Below are 21,752 nucleotides of genomic sequence, written 5' to 3' on the forward strand. Positions count from 1 at the left end.
CGCAGACAACAAGTAGACATCAAGCAAAAAAAAGAGAAATAAAAAACAACAAACAACAACAATGAGCAGACAACAAGCAAAAACAAAAAAACAAGCAGGGAGAGGATATGGCTCAAACAGTTGAGCACCCACCTCCCACATGTGAGATCCTGGGTTCCATTTCCATGCCTCCTAAAGAAGAAAAAACAACAACAGACAAGGAAAAAACAACCAAACAACGAGCAAAAACAAGTGTAAACAACGAGCAAAGAGACAAGGGAGCCACCGGGGGGGGGGGTGTAGAGAGGGGGAGAGAAGAGACCCTTAGATAATTGCCAATTTCAGGGCAGAATTAAGAAGAAGAGGTAGTGAAGGGAAGAGGCTAAAAGAGAAATTGGAGCCTGTAGGGTCCTAGAGGTTATGGGCAAAGGGGTTTTGAGCAACTGGCGCGTACTGCAGGGGACAGAGCATGACCTTAGAAGTCTCAAGAGCCAAGTTTGATTTCCAGTTCTTCCATTCAGATGAATCTCATTTCTTCCCTGAGCCCCAGTTTTCTTATCTGAAAACTGGAAAGAACACCTATCTATATCAAAGTACTTTGTAAACTATGATGGGCAATACAAATGTGAGGGCTCTTGACCCCAGCATTCCTCTGTTACTATTATTGTTTCTACTGCTATTGCTATTGATGGAGCTCTGCAGTTACGTGTCGTAGCCTATGTGTGTTAGGCTATTTGTGAGAAAACAAAATAAACATGACGTTCTAAGGAGAGGGGCAGCTTATGGCTCTTCCTTCAAAAACGTATCCCATCATTGGTTTTTCCCTGGATTCCCACATTGCTTTTCTTTTTATACCTGGAAGGACCCAAGGAAATCTCCAGCAGGAAAGAAAACCAACTGTTTAAGTCAGTTCCCTTTAGACAATGAAAACCAAGAAGTTACCCTTTTAATTTACCCAGGACCCAAAGTAAAACGCTACCAGAAAACTTCGTTTTTCTAGATTATAGTCGTTCCTTGAAGAATTGATGACACTGTGTTGTAGGAATTTTAAGGGAGTGAGAAAGAGCAGATTCAATTGCTTTTCATAATTCCTGAGCATCAGTGAGTTCAGACCAGATTTGAGGCAGCACTAATTGGTTACCTGCAAGGAAGCGGAGCTGATTCTTTACTTTCATCATTCCATCACCGGAGCCTCCAATGCACTCATCTTCATCGTCGCCGCAGTCTCCACTTTCCAGCCCTTCTTCATCAAGGTTTTGATCCAGAACTCTACCTTTAGGCACGGACATCGTTCTCAGGAGCTGAAAGAAGACAATCATGAATGCAGCAGCTCTTCACTTCTCCTCAGGTAGGTCTAGAACAGTGTTGTTATTAATGGGAGGCATTAAAAATGCTGAATGACATGGAATTGTATTCATGAAGATGGTTAAAATGGCAAAAAAAGAGAGAGAGAAGTTAATGGAAAGAACAAAAATTTAACAAATGCTTAATAGATTAAGTGAAGATTTTAAAAATCATGTTGAAACTTAAATAGTTGTAAACTGTTCCTATTCACATTTCTGGACCTCTCCATAGCATCTGACGTGATTCTCTACTTCTCCACCTCTCTACCTCACTTACACTACCCTATAGCTGGAATATACATAGCATCAGACTTTCTCATACTATGGTGTTTAGGTTCTCGAAATCCCCCATGATAGAACTCTCACTGATGAGGAACTTAAGACATGATCAGAAATATATATGTGTATATATACATATATACATATATATAGCCTGGGAGGACACCAAGATCAGAAGCTCTTATTACCATATTTACATTTACTATATTAAAGCAACAAATGTACCTCACCAAACAAGCAGAGGAGCAGTGAGATTTTATACACATTTAAAATGAATACTGTATCATTAATTGCCACGTACCATGCCTTGATCACTAAAAAACCTTTGAAACATTTCCCGCCCCCACAGTTTCAATAAGATGTTTTAATATTCATTTTGCTTTATTGTAGATAATCTGCTTATTGTAGATAATCAGGCACTAGGAACCAAACCCCAGACCTCCCATGTGGGAGAGAGGTGCCCAATTGCCCGAGCCACCTCTGCTCCCTGCTTTGTTGAGTTTCTCATTGTGTTTCCTATTTGTCTCTCCTTGTTGTGCCAGCTTGCTACACAAGCCCATCATGCCAGCTTGCTGTTTTGCTCATCCTCTCTAGGAGGCACTGGGAACCGAACCCACGTGTGGTAGGCAGGAGCTCAATTGTTTGAGCCACATCCACTTCCCAAGATCTGCATTTTTAAACTTGACCCATCCATTACTTACTGTGAGTGAACCACCGACCACAATTTAATAAAAGCTCTCCAGTGTTATTCCTCTTTCCTGCAGTGCTCTGAAATCATCTTTGGACAAGAGTCACCTTAGCATCAGGTGTGTCTTCGTCCTTAACACATATTCTTTAATCACTTTTTAAAAAGGTAAATGCAATCGGATGATTTCCTTTTCACTTAGGCATGGACGTCATGATCTTTTTGTCTTTGTAGTTAATGAAAATACCCTTGTGTTAAGGTGACTGACTTCATTTGATTAGGAATGGAAACATTTAAAGTTAACCTTGGAACAGGTACTCAGGGTTGGGTGATAAAAGGGAAAAGAAAGCCTGGAATAATTAGTAAAGAAAATTAGAAGCACAGTATAAGAAGAAAAAAAGAGTCTTTCTAGAAATATAGCAATTTTTTTATGTTCTTAAAACCATAACCAAGATAACCAAACAGTGCCGCAACATGGGACAATGTGATTTGGCCAAAGCTCTTTTCGTGCTTGGTTGACAGGAGAAGCAAGATCAAAGGATAAGACTTGTTGTCCTTAGAGGGATCAAATATGCTGAAATTAGACCAGTGAGAACAGCAATTCTTGATCTGACTACATGGTATAAATAATAAGTCTCTTGAAATTATCTTGATTGCAAAGCTATGAACCTTATCAGGCACACACCGGGCTAGGGTTTAACATATGTTCTCTCACATAATACTCACGACCTCAGAAACACTTTGTGCAATAGGGAAGACATCAAGGGAGGACACTGAGGCTCCGAGAGGGAATGTGCCTTGATCAAGTCCCTGGGTTAAGTGATAGAGACCCCATGAAATAGAAAGTCTTCTGCCCCAGAGTCCAGAACTGTTCAGGAAAACATTCTGTCTTAGATAAAAGACATCAGCGAATGGGGCCTTCATGCCACATTTTTGCCACCTTCCCTGCTTTTACCTCAGATAATTTCCAGTACAATCCCACATTCTCAGACACTAGCTATTAACTCTCCCTTGATGGGAAAGCCTTTCACTGTGGGGCAGGAGAGCCAGGAGGACTGGGCACATTTAATGACATTGGATGCCCCTGCTTGTTTTCCCCAGTCTTACTGTCCACAGTGTCTTAAATAATCAAACTATCTCATCATAAACAGGTTTGTTTTAAAAAAACTTCAGGCAGCTGGTGAGAATAGAGGGAAAAATTCCATTCCTGCTGCTGCACAGTTAAGAGTTTTTGTGACTTTGATCTGTTTGCATTTAAATGGTTAAATAACAAAATAGATACTGCAAATATGGGTCTGAATACATATTTTGAGGATTTAGCTGGTTTTGTCTCTTTTGGCTACTTACATACCTCTCTCTAGGCATTTAAAAAATATCTGGAATCCAGGTTACATTTTAAAGCTATTAAAGCAGGATTTACAAAACCGATTTTGAACTATTTGGATGCTTAGCTTTATACAACCTGCAAGGAATGCTTTTGGGGCTTGGCTTTCCATGTCCACAGTAATGTAAACACATGCTTTTCTGTTTGTATTTGAGTAGCGTAAGCTAATGGGAAACAAATGTAGTGACTCCAATGAATCCCAGCTTTTTTGGGAATGCCATTATTATTTGTATATTGTGCACATCCACAAGGCCCAGGGCACGTGACCTCTGCTTTGCCTGCGTTCTTTCTTTGAACAAATGCACCAAACCACAGCCACAACTAATTGGAAACAATTGCAATGCCACACACTTGAGATGACGCCAGAACCCAAATGCAGAGGGCTAGAATTAATGACTATATATGCACCTCACACATTGGAAAGGCAATAAAGTGTAGCAGTTAAGAGCATAAGCTTTGGAATCTGACCAGAAGGGATTTGAATCTCTACTCGGCCTGCTTCCTAGCTGTCTGACATAATTTAGGCAAGCCACTTAACTTCTCTGAGCTTCAGTTTTCTCACGTGAAAAACCAGGATAATAATACCATTAACTTCATGGGGTTGTTGAAGGATTAAGTTAAATAGCACCATTCACTTTTCAGAGTCCCACATATCTTTCTTTCATAGAACTTTCCACAGTTTGAAATTATATATTCACTTGTGTACCCCCACTGGACCGTAAACTAGATGACAGAAGGGATCCTGGTCTGGTTTGATTATTGGTTTCTAGAACAATGCTTGGTACAAAGTAAATGCTTGGGAAAGGTACATTAAATGGATGAATGAACAAATGAATAGAATCATTCATGTAAAGTACTTAGCATATTGCCTGGCAAGGTAATAAGTTCTGGAACATGTTAATTTACTGCTGAGGATAATGACGGTGATCTTGAGGAGGAAGAAGGGGAGAAGATGAAGGAGGAGTAGCTGGAGTCCTACACAAGAACTTATTACAAATGCCATGTAAAGCAAGGCAACACTCCACACCCAGAAAACAAGGCATCAGAAAGAGGCTAGGTAGAATCTTTGTGAAAGTCTGAAGAAACCCTTCTGGATGGTCCCAGTAAGATAAGGGCCTGTGCACTAAGAGTGCTTCTTTTCTTTTCTTTTTGAAGTACTGGAGCCAGGGATTGAACCCCAGACCTTGTATGTGGGAAGCCAGCACTCAACCAATGAACCACATTGGCTCCTCTGAGTTGTTTTATTGTTTGTTTGCTTGTTGTTGTTTTATGTTTGTAGGAGGCATCGGGAACCGAGCCTGGGACCTCCCATATGGGAAGCAGGTGCTCAATCGCTTGTGCCACATCAGCTCCCTAAAAGTGTTTAATAATGAAGGGTAGGGAAGTGGATTTCGCTCAATGGATAGAGTGTCCACCTACCACATTGGAGGTCCAGGGTTCAAACCCAGGGCCTCCTGACCCATGTGGTGAGCTGGCCCACGTGCAGTGCTGATGCGTACAAGGAGTGCCATGCCATGCAGGGATGACCCCTGTGTAGGGGAGCCCCGCACACAAGGAGTGTGCCCTGTAAGGAGAGCCGCCCTGCGTGAAAAAAGTGCAGCCTGTCTACGTGGGGCATCGCACACACGGAGAGCTAACACAGCAAGATGAAACAACAAAAAAGAGACACAGATTCCCGATGTTGCTGACAAGAATCCAAGAGGACACAGAAGAACACACAGTGAATGGACACAAGAGAGCAGACAACTGGGCGGGGGCATGGGGAAGGGGAGAGAAATAAATTAAAATAAATAGATAAATAAATAAATAAATCTTAAAAAAAAATAATGAAGGGCAAAGGGTTCTGCTAGAGGCTGCACAAGGCTACCGCAACCAGATACACTCTTGGCTGGACTTTGTTTCTCCTTTCCCCTCTTTATCCACAAGGCACTCTCCTCCACTTCTGTTTTCCCTGATTCTTGGTCTATGGCTGCTAATATAATGTGGAAATTGAAGAAAATAAGTCCTCGCTTGAAATAAATGTCTGGGTAGTAAAACACATCAGAATGTGAGCAAAGCAAACCCAGGATGAAATCTGAACCATTTTGTTGTGGCTCGCTCCCCAGTGGGAAATGCCTCGATAGTGGGAGAAACAGTTCTCTGCAGTTCTAAGAAGCTGGCCAGTGCCTCAAAGTAGAAAATTTACAATGTTAATACCAATAGCTTAAAATAGTAGAGAGTTGGAAGTTTACCAAGAGGCATAGTTTAGTGGTTGAATGTTCACACTAAGGAGTCAGACAAACATGAGTTTTAATTTAGGCTCTATTACTTACTAGTCTTCTCACTGTAAGCAAGTTATTCTTTTTTTTAAAAAAGATTTATTTATTTACCGCCCCCCCCCCCATTGCCTGCTCTCTGTGTGCATTCGCTATGTGTACTTCTGTGTCTGCTTGTCTTCTCATTAGGCAGCTCTGGCAACCGATCCTGGGACCTTCCGGAGTAATCTCGAGAGAGGTGATCATTCTCCTGTGCCACCTCAGCTCCCCGGTCTGCTGTGTTTCTTTATTGTCTCTCCTCTGTGTCTCTTTTTGTTGCATCATCTTGCTGTGCCAGCTCTCTGCATGGGCCAGCACTCCTGCGCAGAGCAGAGCAGTACTCCACGTGGGCTTCCCTGCCACCTGCGCCAGCTTGTCTTCACCAAGAGGCCCTGAGTATCGAACCCTATGGTAGGCAGGAGGCCAACTGCTTGAGCCACCTCTGTTTCCCTCTCAGATTCTGGCTTCTTATTTATAAAAAGGGTTAATAATAATTGTATCTAAATCCCATATTGCACTGTTATGGGGATTAAATGAGTAATCCATAGAATGCTTTCTATGAGTAGAGTATCTGCCTCACCATAAGTACTCATGCAATAATTATATGTTAAAATTGTACATTTAGAAAAACATAATCTTTGAATAGGAGTTCTGAATATATGGTAAAGGCTCACATTCAGTTATGGCATCAGTAGGGCTCATTCTGTGGAGCAGTGTAGGCACTCAAAAAAATCTTAGCTATTGCATTGTTATTATAGGCATTTAATTATTTTTTAATTATTTTTAAAAAAATTAATTATTTTTAAAAAAAGATTTATTTATTTCTCCCACTCCCTCGTTGCTTGGGCTTGCTGTCTGCTCTCTCTGTCTGCTCATTGTGTGCTCTCTGTGCCTGCTCATCTTCTTTTTAGGAGGCATCGGGAACTGAACCCCGGACCTCCTATGTGCGAGGGAGGCATTCAGTTGCTTGAGACACCTCTACTCCCTGCTTGTTGTATCTCTCATTGTGTTTCCTCATTGTATCTCCTTGTTGCATCATTTTGTTGCACCAACTTGTTGCTTCAGCCCACCGCAACAGCCTGTCACATCAGCTTGCTGTCTTGCTCGCCTTCTTCAGGAGGCACTGGTTCCAAACCTGGAATCTCCCATGTGGTAGACGGGTGCCCAACTTCTTGAGTCACATTGGCTTCCCTTTCATTACATTTTATAGAAAAACGCTTCTGTATCTGTTCTCTCAGTGGATTTACCCAGAAACCCTGTGGGGCAGCAGTACAGGTATTCGTAGCCCAATTTTACAAAGGAGGAAATTAGGGCTGAGAGATGAGGCAACGGGCTACATTATTAGCCTGAACACTTTTCAATGGTAGCTTCTGTAAGTTTGCTATGATTTGGAATGGAGTGGGGGAAGAGTGGTTCTATACTCCACCATTAATTTGGAAAGGCCATGGCTCTGGGGCTAGCACAATACCTGGTAGCTGGTAAGTGCTCAGGAAATGTTTGGTAACTGAAAGAATGGATAGATCAGTGAGTTATTAGGATAAACAAGGAACTCCTTCACAGGCTTTTGACTTCTCCCAACGGCCATTTCTTCAAGTAAGGTTGGATCAGCCTGGAATGGTAATGGCTGGTTTTTTCTGGGGAGCCCTGGATACATAGAGACTAGACGACTAGACAAGTGTCCCAGTCAGACAGTGACTGAGTGCCAGCATCTCTTTAACTAAGGCTACCCTGAGAAGCAGGTCCCCTATTCCCCTCTAGTAAAGGGAGCCTCCTTCTCTCCTGACAAAGTAGGGTAAACTGAAAGAGGAAGGCAGACAATAGATCATTTTAAGGGATTTGGCTAACTAAAGTACTAACTAGCTAAATAAGTTTCCTGAGGCCACCCAATGAGCTTCTTCCAGACCCCAGATGAGTACTCTGCTAGATTAGTCTTCCTCCATGGGTAATTCTGCGCTCTCTAATGCCTCCCCCGCTTTAGGGTCCAAACAGAAGGAATGTCCATTTAAGGGGCCAAAGGCCCCACAAAGCCCAGTTCCAGCAGGGGTGGCAGCAAAGTGCAAGCACAGCCAGGTAACCTTGCAGGCCACCACGTACATGCTCAATTTCCCTCTGAAGGTGCCTAACGCTTCATTGAAGGGTGGTGACATTTTTGTCAATACACGCTTCAAGCCATCGTGAAAAGTCCTAATAGAACTTTTCTGTCAGAGAAAACTGCTTCTAAGACATCTGTGAGACTGCACAGCCCCATTCATTTTCCAAAGGAACCACCTCAGTTAGATTAGGGCTACTGACACAAGGCAAGAGTCCCAGGGTGTGAGTGTACCAAGATATTGCATATTTCCCCAGGGAACTGAGGTTACACCGACATGATCTGAACATTTACAATCGTCCAAGTATATAAATCCGATTCATTCCAAATAGACATCTTGTGGTTATACTTTTGGGAAATGAGAATTCTTGCCTCTAAAAATACCCTCTATGTATGAACCACAGTAGCTGTGTCATCAAGCATTGGGCTTGAGGAGTCAACCTCAATGACGGGGGTGGGTTGGGGGGGGGGGAGGACGATGGTTTACTATTCTTCCAGAAGGCCTCTGGCCCACTGTGGATTAGTGAGATGCCTCTTGTTTCCCTGACAAAGTTTCCTTCCTTTAAAGACTAGGTATAGATCAGGATTGATGAATAGGTTTTCAGTGAATACAGTTTTTTTCTTCTCTGGTGTACTATTTGAAGATTACGAATTTTTAAATAAGATTCAGTAATTAAGGCTGCATTGTATTATCCTGCAGTTTAATAAAGGACCTGGGGCAGCTAGTACAAGCAAATGAACTGGGATTTGATGAAAAAACTAGATTCTGTGTTTCTAGGTATTATTTCCTTGGAGGTCAGAGAGCTTCAAACTTTTCCCTTTCCAAGTTTTAGGCTATAGAACCCTAATGGAGAAATGGGTTCTAATAGGAAACAGGAAACATGGCTAAAATTATTACAACATTCATATCCAACCACGTACTTTTAAAAGACAAAATAGAGGAAACAAAAGAATGCTGCTCTTGCATCCTTTTTTGGGTCACATTCCTTGATTGAAGAATAAACTTAAGGAATGCTCAGGTAATTCTTTAAATTATGAAAAATTGGGACCTATCTTAAAACAATGCCTTGTTTGGTAACTACAGCATTAAAGATGCTAAAAACTACTGGCTTTTTCTGAAGCCACCATACATAGTCTTTATTAGGGGGGCCTTTGGCAGCCCTAGTTATGTAGTGTAGTTACCAAATGATTAAGTACTTCCTTGTCATGATATACTTTTCCTTTCTGTACATCAAGTGGTTTGAATGAAGTGGTCAAACAGTGGATGAAGGAATGTGAAATGGAACTGCTGGTATTGCCCAAAAGGTGAAGAATCTGAGCCCCATCTTTGGTAACTGTTTAGAACACTGCTTTAAAGGAAATCACTGAACACAGCAATCAACTCAATTTTACATCTACTTATTGATAATGACGATCATTCTCCCTGTTTTGGCTCAGTAAATTATATCATATACTAACACTTTTTTCCCCCAGTTGTATAGTTTTCTGCCGGGTTGATACTTACAAAATCATTTCTTTTTAGCATCTGCTGAAACCACCCTTCACCCCCTAATTAAAGCACGAGCTTACTTAGTATATCTGTATACTTGCCTTGAGAGAGCATATTTTAGATTAATTTTGCTTCTCTGAAATAAGCATAGAGTTGGAACCCAGTACAGACACAATCGTTGCCATTTTCATGAGGGTCTCTCTCATCATTACTTCTCATTCTTCAACTCCAAACCTCATCAAGCATTTTTCCTACTGGCTCTGCCTAGGAATCCATTCCTCAGACAGGCCCCTTGTTTTTCCTAAGAGGCATGTTAGAATATAACCACAAGGTCTGGGAGGAGCATCATATAACTAAGTCTAGCTAATTTGTACTGAGTGTTAGGCAGAGCTTGAATCCTGTGCTGTCTTGGCGAGGTATATATTGGTAGAGATTCTGGTGAATTCTTTTCTTTGCTGGCCCTCTTTTGTGGAAGGGGTGTGCATATTTTGCTTGCTTCTGGGACTGAAGGGCTTGGCTGGCTTTCTTACCTGAACCTCTTCCTTAATCCACAAAACTATTTGGTGATGATAGTGGTGACAGAGTGGCAGGAATAGGAGAATGTAAGTGTGGGAAAGGAAAAGGACAGCTTTTAACAGGCTGAAGCCAACACACATTTATAGTTCCTCCTTCCTTTGTTTCTTTCTCCTCACTGAGCTCAGTAGGTAAGACTGTCCTATTCTAACAATGCTCTTTTCCAATGTCCTCTGAGATTCCTTTGAGTCATATTCAATTAACATCTTGTTAAACAGACAACTATTTCCCTCCCCCCTAACTTTTAACCTTCTTTTAATACATCAGGCAACATACACACATTCTGAACATCATGTTCAGTCAACATACTACTGAGTACAGCTATGGTAATTTCTGCCTTAGAAGAAATCAACTTGCATGGCTTAGTTAGATACAACAGGAAAGTAGATGGTTGAGAAGCAGGGTACTGACCACTGGGAGGATGGAATCTAGCATGAGAAATGGAGATATTAGATGTATTGAGCACTCAGAAATGATCATCATTATATTCAGCATGTTACTAAGGAAATTAGTAGGGGGCGGAGAACAGACTTGGAATAGCAAGTGAGTTAGAAAGGCCCAGTCCCCCCATTTTACAGAAGAGAACAGCAAACTCATACAACTAATAGATGATAGAGTTTTCTAACACCAGTGCTGCAAATAATGTTAGCTTTCTACCTAATCCTTGGGAATATCACAGGAGAATCTGTTGAGGGCAGGTAAGGTAAGAGAGGCAAAGGGAGGGAAACGGACTTTGGCCCAGTGGTTAGGGCGTCCGTCTACCACATGGGAGGCCCGCGGTTCAAACCCCGGGCCTCCTTGACCCGCGTGGAACGGGCCCATGCGCAGTGCTGATGTACGCAAGGAGTGCCGCCCCACACAGGGGTGTCCCCTGCGTAGGGGAGCCCCACGCGCAAGGAGTGCACCCATAAGGAGAGCCGCCCAGCACGAAGGAGTGAGCAGCCTGCCCAGGAATGGCGCCTCCCACACTTCCCGTGCCGCTGACGACAACAGAAGCGGACAAAGAAACAAGACGCAGCAAAAAGACACAGAAAACAGACAACCGGGGAGGGGAGGGGAATTAAATAAATAAAAATAAATCTTAAAAAAAAAAAAAAAGAGAGGCAAAGGGACTTGATAGCCATAAGATGACTTTGGGTGTGTGTGTGTGTGTGTGTCTGTGTGTGTGTGTGTGTGTGTGTCTGTGTCTGTGTGTGTGTGTGTGTGTGTGTGTGTTGAGGTTCATCTTTCTGGGTCCTTGGCCAAACTTGGACAAATCACAGGCTAGGGAGAGGGCAACGGGACCTTGAGGGCATGTAACAGTCAACTTCCAGGTTGGATTGGGTAAGTGATAACAACAGACCATGGAGTCTGCCTGTCCTCTAGAAATATATAGTCCTCAAGGAGTTCCTCTCTAGAAGGTGTGGAGAAGTTGTGGGACAAAACTAGCTCAGTGGAGGAAAGGGAAAAGTCTGGGTTTCTGCACTCAAATCATCACCTTCCAAAGCCTTCGTAAGTCCTCATCACATCCACTCCTGATTAGGTAGATAAATCAACCTGTCAAAATCTAAGCACTTCCTTATTTTCTCTACTCACCTCTTCCTGTCTATTCCCAAGTAACTGCAGTTACTTTGAGAGATGCTCAATCATACTGAAATCCTTGCAGTTGCATTCATTAAACATAATTCCATTTTATTGCTTTCTCCTCTCTCTACTTTTGCACACTTAAGCATTTGATCACCTAAGTTAATACAAATGGTGAATTCCTAAATCATGATGGCTTTCAACTAACCCGGAAATTCAACTATGTTGCTGCCCCAAGATTAAATTGGGTGGGCTGGTTATAATTTATACATCTTTAAAAAACACCTATATTTAAGGATTACCCTGACATTTCAGATGGGTGACTTCTTGTGTTTTCATGTTTCTGGAAAGAGGCAGGAACACATACAAGGTAATCCTCAGGGAAATTATATGTAGGGATAACACAATTTGAACTAAATTCCAGCATTGCCATCTGTGAGTTGACGGTGCAGAGACTTTCTGCCATAAATGCACACCCACAGCATCAGGAACAGATTGCCCTGCACATTCACTCACTTAGGTACTCACAGTCAGGCAGATACCTTAGTTAATGGAAAGCAAATACATTAGCTGCCTCAAGAAATGATACAAAACCTGGAAGGTCATAGGGGTTTGCAGGGGTAGCAGCTCCTGTTGCTGCTAACCAAGTTCTTCTCCTGCACCAAACATGTCCCTCCTCACACCCAACATAGCCTGACTTCTGTTTCTTAGTGTAGGCAAAGCAGCCAGAAAAAAAGAGGATTATTTTTCCTTAATTCAACTGGGAAAATAATTGCTTCACTTTTATCATTAAGACAATAGTCCTTTCATACAGGTCAAATCTGTATACTTAGAAAAATTACTTTGCTTTTAGAAAAGCACACTCATTTCTAATAGCATGAAATTTCACTTTCTAGCTCTTTGTTACAGGATTACCTAAGCCTATGATTTCTCACATCTCATTGTTTACTTCCTTATAACGTTTTGCAATTTTTAGCACTCAAGTATAGCTGACAGGGAAATAACAAAGAAAATAACAAAGCCTTCGACTGGATAAGGTTGGTCTACTCTGTTTCTTCTCAGAGGGATCAGTCTTCTCAAATAGCCCCTGAATAACCAAAGCCTACCGATTCCCTAATGTAATTGGGATGCTTCCCCATGCTTCATATCTTCCACCCTCCTAAAACTTATCATCTAATTCACTCAGGATTTTGCACTCAGTGCCTTAAACTTACCAAGCCTCAGTCTCCAAATTTATCAAATAGAGATAATATTACCTACCTATTTGGCTGGTCGTGAGGAAATATAGACAATGCCAGTTTCATTTGCCTGTTAATAGGGGTCAATAATGGTTTACGGTATGAATCCTCCTTGGTAAACTGTGCATTTAAACAGAGACTTCTGTAGATAAGGGCTCATCTCAAAGGAAGGATTGGCAAGTGGAAACTGCAGAGACTGAGGCACACTGGTAGAGGAGATATTTTTGTGTAGGTGGGATATTTTTAGATGTCCAAGCATTCTCTCCAAATTGGCAGTGGTCTACTTTTCCTGTATTCAAATTTCAATTCAAATTTCCTATATTATAAGACAAAGACCTTGCCCCCTAAAAATCAAAACATTAAAAGAAAAAAAATCAACTGAAGTACTGAAACTTGAAAAATAAACCTGACTGAGAATTTAACTGTTGGTTTGAACTATTAAAACAAGCTTCTCCCAAACAATTTCTCTTAAGATCCAGAGGTAAATCTAAATATTTATGGCTTTTTTGGTGAATGTAACTATTCTTCCATTTAGTTTCCTTCACCAAAAGAATTTAAGGAAAATGGTCCAAGAGCATTAAACGAATTTTAAACCTATTTTAGTAACCCTCTGGAAAAGTATCAAGTACAAACACCAAAAGGGGCCAAAGAGACTTTGTATATTTAAAAAATAGAGGAATTATAACTGGTGACAGGCCAAATGTAAAACACAGGGAGAAACATAAAACAAACAGTATCATGGAAAGAGCCTTGGCATAGGAGTGTCAGTTTTCTCATCTGTAAAACAGGAATAAAAATAATATATTCCTGGGAAAAGCACAGGGCTGCCTTTAGGATCAAATATAATAAATCTAAATAAGTATTTTGGAAACTATAAAACATAAGAGAGTGGTGATTATGAATATAATGGTCCCATAAATACCAAATAATTTCACAATCGTACATATTACTTCCTCTGGGTAAATGGGGACTTTTACAAGGGGACCAAAAGAAAGTATGGCTCAAACACAGGAATAAAAGCATCAATTGACACTTTCTCAGAGGAAGCACAAACATTGGACTTACTAGATAGACTTTTATGGTAGGTTAACTTATGTACACCCCAGAAAAACATGTTCTTAATGCTATTCCATTCCCATGGGTGTGAACACATTGTAAATAGGACCATTTGAAGGTGTTAGTTTTAGTTCAGGTGTGGCCACCTGAATCAGGATGGGTCTTACACCTATTACTAGAGGCCTTATAGAACAGGCCACTTGGAGAAAGCTTCCAGACAGAAGAAGACACTGAAAGTCAATGAAATCGAGAAGAGGAAGGAGAAGTCATTGCCATGTACATTTCGATGTGATGGAATAGCCAAAGATCCAAGGATCACCAGGGGCCAGCCCCAGAATGTCACAATCTTCAGGAAGAAAGCATCACTTTGCTGATGCCTTGATTTTGGACTTCTACCCTTCAAAGCATATGCCAGTAAATTCCTGTTGTTTCAGCGAACCCATTGTATAGTATTTTTTTTAGGAACCAAGAAAAAAAGATAAATTTAAATCAGTTATTTTAAATATGTTCAAAGAACTAAAGGAAATCAGGCCTGAAGAACTAAGGAAAAGTTTTGGAATGATGCCTCATGAAATCAGTAATATCAATAAAGTAACAGAAATTGAACTGTGAGATACCATAAAGCACATCACTTTACAAATAATGAGACTCCCAGAAGGAGAGGCGAGAAACAAAGGGGAAGAAAGAATATTTGAAGAAATAATAATAAAAAACTTTCCAAATTTGATGAAAGTCATTAGTCTACACATTCAAGAAGCTCAAAAAAAAAAAACCTCCAAGTAAGTATAATGCAAAGAGATCCACGCCAAGACACATTATAAGCAAACTGCCAAAAGCCAAAGCCAAAGGGAGAGTATTGAAAGCAGCAGGAGGGAAGAGACTCATCACATTCAAATGATTCTCAATAACATTAACAGCCAATTTCTCAACAGAAAACATGGAGGCAAGAAGGAAATGGGATAACATATTTAAAGTGCTGAAAGAAATAAAACAACAACAACTGTCAACCATGTATTCCATAACTGACAAAATTATCATTCAGAAATGAACTAGAGGGAAGTGGCTGTGGCTCAATTGTTTGGGATCCCATCAACCATATGGGAGGCCCTGGGTTTGCCCATTCCCACGGAGAGCTGAAGGCCCACACCTGGGAAGAGTTGGTGCACAACATGACACAACAAAGGGAGACAAGCAGACATAGGAGAATGCACAGTGAATGGACACAGAGAGCAGGCAGCAAGCAAGCTGCAAGGGAGGGGGGGAATAAATAAAAATAAAATAAAATAAAATAAAATAAATACAGGGGAAAAATGAAGTAGACATTAAGGCAATCTGATATAAACAAAAACAGAGATCCTGTTGCTAGTAGACCTGTCCTATAAGAAATGCTAAAAGGATTCCTTCAGGCTGAAATGAAAGGACACTATACAGTAACTCAAAGCCATATGAAAAAAACAAAGAAGACCAGTAAGGGTAACTTCATAGTTAAATATAAAAGCAAGTATTATTTTATTTTTTGGTTTGTAAAAATTTTCTCCTATTAATTTTAAAAGACAATTGCATAAAGCAATAATTTTAAACATGTGTAGATGGGATTATAATGCATAAAGATCTAATTTGTATGACATATAGCCCGAAGGAATAGGAAGTAATGGAGTTACATAGAAGCAAAGTTTTTGTGAATTTTGAAATTACATTGTTATTATCCAGAACTAGATTGTCATAAATTAAGATGCTAATGGCGGGAAGTGAACATGGCTCAACTGATAGAGCATTTGCCTACCATATGGGAGGTTGAGGGTTCAAAACCAAGGCCTCCTGGCCCATGTGGTGAGCTGGCCCATGCACAGCACTGCGGCGTGCAAGGAGTGCCATGCCATGCAGTGATGTCCCCTGTGTAGGAGAACCCCATGCACAAGGAGTGCACCCCGCATTGAGCTGCCCCACATGAAAAAAGTGCAGCCCACCCACGAGTGGCACCACACACACGGAGAGCTGACACGGCAAGATGATGCAATAAAAAGAGACACAGATTCCCGGTGCTGCTGACAATTCAAGTGGACACAGAATCACACACAGTGAATGGACACAGAGAGCAGACAATAGAGGGAGGGAGGAAGGGGAGAGAAATAAATAAAATAAATCTTAAAAAAAAAAAAGATGCTTCCTCACAGGGCCCACTGGATGGAATGGAGGAGAGTATGGGCCATGATGTGGACCATTGACTATGAGGTGCAGAGGTGCCCAAAGATGTACTTACCAAATCCAATGGATGTGTCATGATGATGGGAACGAGTGTTGCTGGGGGGGGAGAGGTGGGGTGGGGGGGTGGGGTTGAATGGGACCTCACATATATATTTTTAATGTAATATTATTACAAAGTCAATAAAAAAAAATTAAAAAATTAAAAATAAAAAAAGATGCTAATGGCTACCCCCAGGATAACCACTAAGAAAATCAGTAAAAAATATATAGTAAATAAAATGACAAGGGAATTAAAATGTAAGCTAGAAAATATCTAGTGCAAAAAAGGCAGTAATGGAGAAACAAAAAAGACATAAGACATATAGAAAACAAATAGTATAATACAGATGTAATGACATTAACTGTAAATAAAATAAGCACTCTAATCTAAAGGCAGAGATTTGCAGAATGGATTAAAAAAGTGATCCAGTTATATATTGTCTTTAAGAAATATACTTCACATTCAAAGAAAAAATAGTTTGAAAGTAAAAAGATGGAAAAAATTTTAAACCCTGAAAACAGTAACCAAGAAAGTGCTGGATGGCTATACTAACATAAAAAATAGATAAAAAAAAAAGATATTATTTATTTTTTATTTTTCTCCCCTTCCCTTCCCCCATTGTCTGTTTTCTGTGACAACTCGCTGTGTGTTCTCCTGTGCCCGCTTGCACCCTCAGTGGCACTGGGAAACTGTGTCTCTTTTTTTTTGTTACGTCATCTTGCTGCTTCAGCTCTCCATGTGTGCGGTGCCACTCTGGGCAGGCTGCGCTTTTTTTCACATGGGGCAGCTCTCCTTGCAGGGCGTACTCCTTGCATGTGTGACACCTCCACGTGTGGACGTCCCTATGTGGCATGGCATTCCTTGAGCATGGCTGCTCTACGTGTGGGCCAGCTCACCACATGGGTCAGGAGGCCCTGGGTTTGAACCCTGGACCTCCCATGTGGTAGGTGGATGCTCTATCAATTGAGCCAAATATGCTTCCCCAAAATAGACTTTTTAAGACAAAAATTCTTACCTTAGACAAAGTCATTTTATAATGAAAAAGCCGTCAATATATAAAGAATTAATAATTATAAACATATGCAACCTAACAACAGATCCCAAAATACATAAAGCACAAATTAAGAGAACTGAGAGGAGTAACAGACAATTAAAAAATAAAAGCTGGAGAACCCAATACCTCACTTTCAATAAAGCACTGAACAGAAGATCAAAAGGAAATAGAAGATTTAAACAAGAATATAGAACAACTATACTCAACAGACTTCTATACATGACTCCAACCAACAACAGTAGAATAAAAAGTCTTCTCAAGTGCACATGGAACATTCTTTAGGATATACCATATGCCAGTCCATAAAACAAATCTCTATAAAATTAAAAGATTTGAAATCATTAAAGTATATTTCCAGACCACAATGAAACGAAATTAGAAATCAACAACAGAAGGAAATTTGAGAAATTTACAAATATGTGGAAATTAAACAATACATTCCTAAGTTACCACCAAGTCAAAGAAGAAATCACAAGAGAAATTTAAAAAACACTGTGATGAATAAAAATGAAGATGAAACATATCACAAGTTATGGAACTCAGTGATAGTAGTGCTCAGAGGGAAATTTATAACTGTAAGCACTTATATTAAAAGATAAGGAAGGGAAGCAGATTTGGCTCAATGGATAGAGCGTCCACCTACCACATGGGAGGTCCAGGGTTCAAACCCAGGGCCTCCCGACCCGTGTGATGAGCTGGTCTATGCACAGTGCTGATTGCGCAAGGAGTGCTGTGCCACACAGGGGTGTCCCCCACGTAGGGGAGCCCCACATGCAAGGAGTGTATCCCATAAGAAGAGCCACCCAGCATGAAAAAAGAGCAGCCTCCCCAGGAGTGGTGCTGCACACATGGTGAGCTGACGCAGCAAGATGACACAACCAAAAGAGACAGAGATTCCCAGTGCCACTGATAAGAAAACAAGCGGACACAGAAGAACACACACAGCGAATGGACACAGAGAGCAGACAACTGGGGTGGGGGAAAGGGGAGAGAAAAAAAATGATAACGAAAATCTCCAATCAATAACCTAAGCTTCTACTTTACGAACCTAGGGTGAGCAGATATAGCTCAAGCAGTTGAGTGCCTGCTTCCCACATGGGAGGTCCCGGGTTTGGGTCCCAGTGCCTGCTAAAAAAGCAAAAAACAAACAACAAGCAAATGAAGAAAAAAAAAACCAACTCAGGGGAGCCAGTGGGGCTCAGGGTTGAGGGCCAGTTGCCCGCATATGAGGTCCCAGGTTCAATCCCTAGCCCCAGAACCTCAAAAAAAAATCTAGGAAAAAGAGAGCAATTACACAAAACAAGGAGAAAGAAGGAAATATTAAAGATTACAGAATAAATTTAAAAAATAGAGAATTTTAAAAAAGACAAAAATCAATGAAATCAAAAGTTGATTATTTGAGAAGATCAACAAAATTGATAAAATTTTAGCCAAAGTGACCAAGAAAAAAAGAAAACTCAAAATATTAAATTCAGGAATGGAAGACGGGATGTTACTACTCACTTTACAAAAATAAAAAAAAGATCATAAGGGAATACTATGAACATTGTATGACAACAAGTTAAGTTAACTTAGATGTAATGGATAAGTTCCTAGAATGACAAACTCCTAAAACTGACTCAAGACGAAATAGAAAATCTGAATTATTCTACAAGTAAAGGACTAAATTAGTAATCAAAAAACTTCCCATAAAGACAAGCCCAGAACCACATACCTTCACTGGTGAATTGTACCAAGCATATAAAAAGGAATTAATCCCAAATCCTTGAAAAATCTTCCAACAAACAGAAGTGGAGGGAACATTCATTTTATGAGGCCAGCATTACCCCCGTGTCAAAGCCAGACAAATACATAGCAAGAAAACTACAGAAAACTATATTTTATGATAATGAATGTAAAAATCTTCAAGAAAAATATAGCAAAAAGAATCCAGCAACATATGAAAAGGATCATACACCATTACCATGCATTATTTATCCCAGAATTGCAAGGAGGCTTGAACATATGAAAATCAATCAACACACATATGGTGGTTTGAAACTGTAAATTTTCCAGAGAAACCTGTCCTTAAATCTAATCCATTCCTGTGGGTGTACACCCATTGCCATGAGGACATTTTGATGAGTTTATTTCAGTTAAGGTAATGTGTGGCCCAGTTCAATCAGGAAGGATCCTATTACTGAAGTCCTTTATAAGTGAAATGAAATTCAGACACAGAGAGAAAGCCACAGAAGCAATAGGCTGAAATTCAGTGGAACCCAGCAAAGAAGGGAGAGACCAGGACAGCCTGCCAAGTTCATTGTCATATGACAGAGGAGCCAAGAAGCAATGATAGCCACCAACCAGCCCCAGAACTCCAGTCTTCAGGAGAAAGCATCACTTTGATGATGCCTTGGTTTGGACTTTCTTTTAGCCTCAAATCCATGAGTTCCCACTATTTAACCCAACCCATTTCACGGTATTTGCTTGAGTTGTGCAGTTATCGTTGCAGTAAATTTTTGAACATTTTCCTTAGTCCAATGAAAAAATCCCCTATCGACCTATTATTGACCCTTAGCATTGATATGGTACCTTTTTTGACATAGATGCAAGAATATTACAATATTGCTGTAAACTATAGTCCATAAGTTACACTAATTGTATTTTTAGCATGCATTGCCATATTCTTACCACTTTGTAATAGTGATGTATGTATGTTCTGGTTCATAGAAGAACATTCTTGTATTTGTATTATTAATCACAATCTTCATCTACAACCTGGTCACTAAGTTACACGGTCCCCAGACTATTCTCTAGTTTTTTTTCAATTGACATTTATGTCCCTAAACTACCCACTTCCAGCCAAAATCCAGCCATGTTAGACATACTCACTATAATGTGTTACCATCAACTCTATCCATTTCCACATGTCTACAGTTAAGCTAATTAAGAATTCTACATACATTAAGCATTAGTATCCCTTCTAGGCCTTTATCCTCTTAGTAATCTATATTCTAGATTTTCTAAACTCCATGTGTTTTTGCTTTTTATTTAGTTCATATTAGTGAGACCATGCAATATTTGTCCTTTTGTGTCTGGCATAGTTCACTCAGCATGATGTCCTCAAGGTTCATCCACGTTGTCATACATGTCCCATTTTCATTTCTTCTTTCAGCATCATAGTATTCCATCATATGTATATACCACATTTTATCTATTCATTGGTTGATGGACACTTGGGTTGCTTCCATCTTTTGGCAATTGTGAATAACAACAATAACATCAATTGTGAATGAACATTGGTATACAAATGTCTGTTCGTTTCCCTGTTTTCAGCTCTTCTGAATATATCCATATCAGACAGATTGCCGGATCATACAGCAGTTCTGTATTTAGCTTCCTGAGGAACTGCCAAACTGCCATGGATACGTTTTTGTCTGGACGTGTTTTCAATTCTCTTGGGTTTAAACCTAGGAGTGGAATTGCTGGATCAGATGATAAAGCCATGTTTAATTTATTGAAGAACCATAGTTGCTGCACCATTTTGCATTCCCACCTTTGTGGCCCCACACTTGTTATTTTCCATAATTATTATTATTATTATTGTCTTCCTAGTAGGAGAGAAGTGCTATCACATTGTAGTTTTGATTTTCATTTCCCAAATGACTCGTGATGTTGAACATCTTTTAATGTGCTCATTGGTCACTTCTTTATCTTCTTTGGAGAAATGTCTAATGTAGATCCTTTCCCATTTTAAAAATTAGGTTATTTGTCTTTTTATTTTTGAGTTGTAAGTGTTCTTTGTGTATTTTGGATACAAGACCCTTATCAGATATCAGATACATGGTTTGTAAAAATTTTCTCCCATGCTGTAGTTTATTTTTCACTTTCTTGGTGGTGTCTTACAACACACGAAAGTTTTTAATTTTGATGAAATCCAATTTACCTATTTTTTATTTTATCACTCATAATTTGCCAAACAGAAAGTTGCAAAGATTTATTCCTATGTTTCATTCTAAGAGTTTTATAGTTTTAGATTTTACATTATTTCCTTTGATCCATTTTGAGTTTGGTCCATGTTTGTATATAGTGTGAAGTAGAGGTCCACCTTCATTCTTTTGCATGTGGATGTTCAGTTTTAACAGAAACATTTGTTGAAATGAATATTCTTTCCCCATTGAATGGCACACTTATTGAAAATCAATTGACTTTTGGTGTATTTTAAAATTCTAATTTATGGACTCTCAATTTTGTTCTTCTGATTTATAAGTTCATCCTTATGCCAGTACCACACTCTCTTAATTATTGTAGCTTTGTGGTCAGTTTTAAATTGGGGAAGTGCAAGGCCTCTAACTTTATTCTTTACAAGATTGTTTTGGCTCTTCTGAGGTGAAATTCCGTATGAATTTTCAAATCAGTTTTACAATTTCTACAAAAAAGGCAATTGAAGTTTTGATAGGGATTGCATTGAATCTGTAGATCAATTTGTGGACTATTACCAT

General features: G+C 39.9%; 1 protein-coding gene across 1 annotated transcript in view; it reads right to left on the reverse strand.

Moving 5' to 3' along the window:
• The window catches only part of GPC3 (glypican 3), a 514,875-nt gene that overhangs the window by 57,194 nt on the left and 435,929 nt on the right, over nt 1-21,752 (reverse strand). Inside the window, exon 7 of the mRNA XM_058292375.2 lies at nt 1,121-1,280. Within this exon, the coding sequence (XP_058148358.1) occupies nt 1,121-1,280 (160 nt within the window). The remainder of the gene's footprint in view (nt 1-1,120; nt 1,281-21,752) is intronic.

The sequence above is a fragment of the Dasypus novemcinctus genome, chromosome X (assembly GCF_030445035.2).
Source record: "Dasypus novemcinctus isolate mDasNov1 chromosome X, mDasNov1.1.hap2, whole genome shotgun sequence".
Lineage (NCBI taxonomy): Eukaryota > Metazoa > Chordata > Mammalia > Cingulata > Dasypodidae > Dasypus > Dasypus novemcinctus.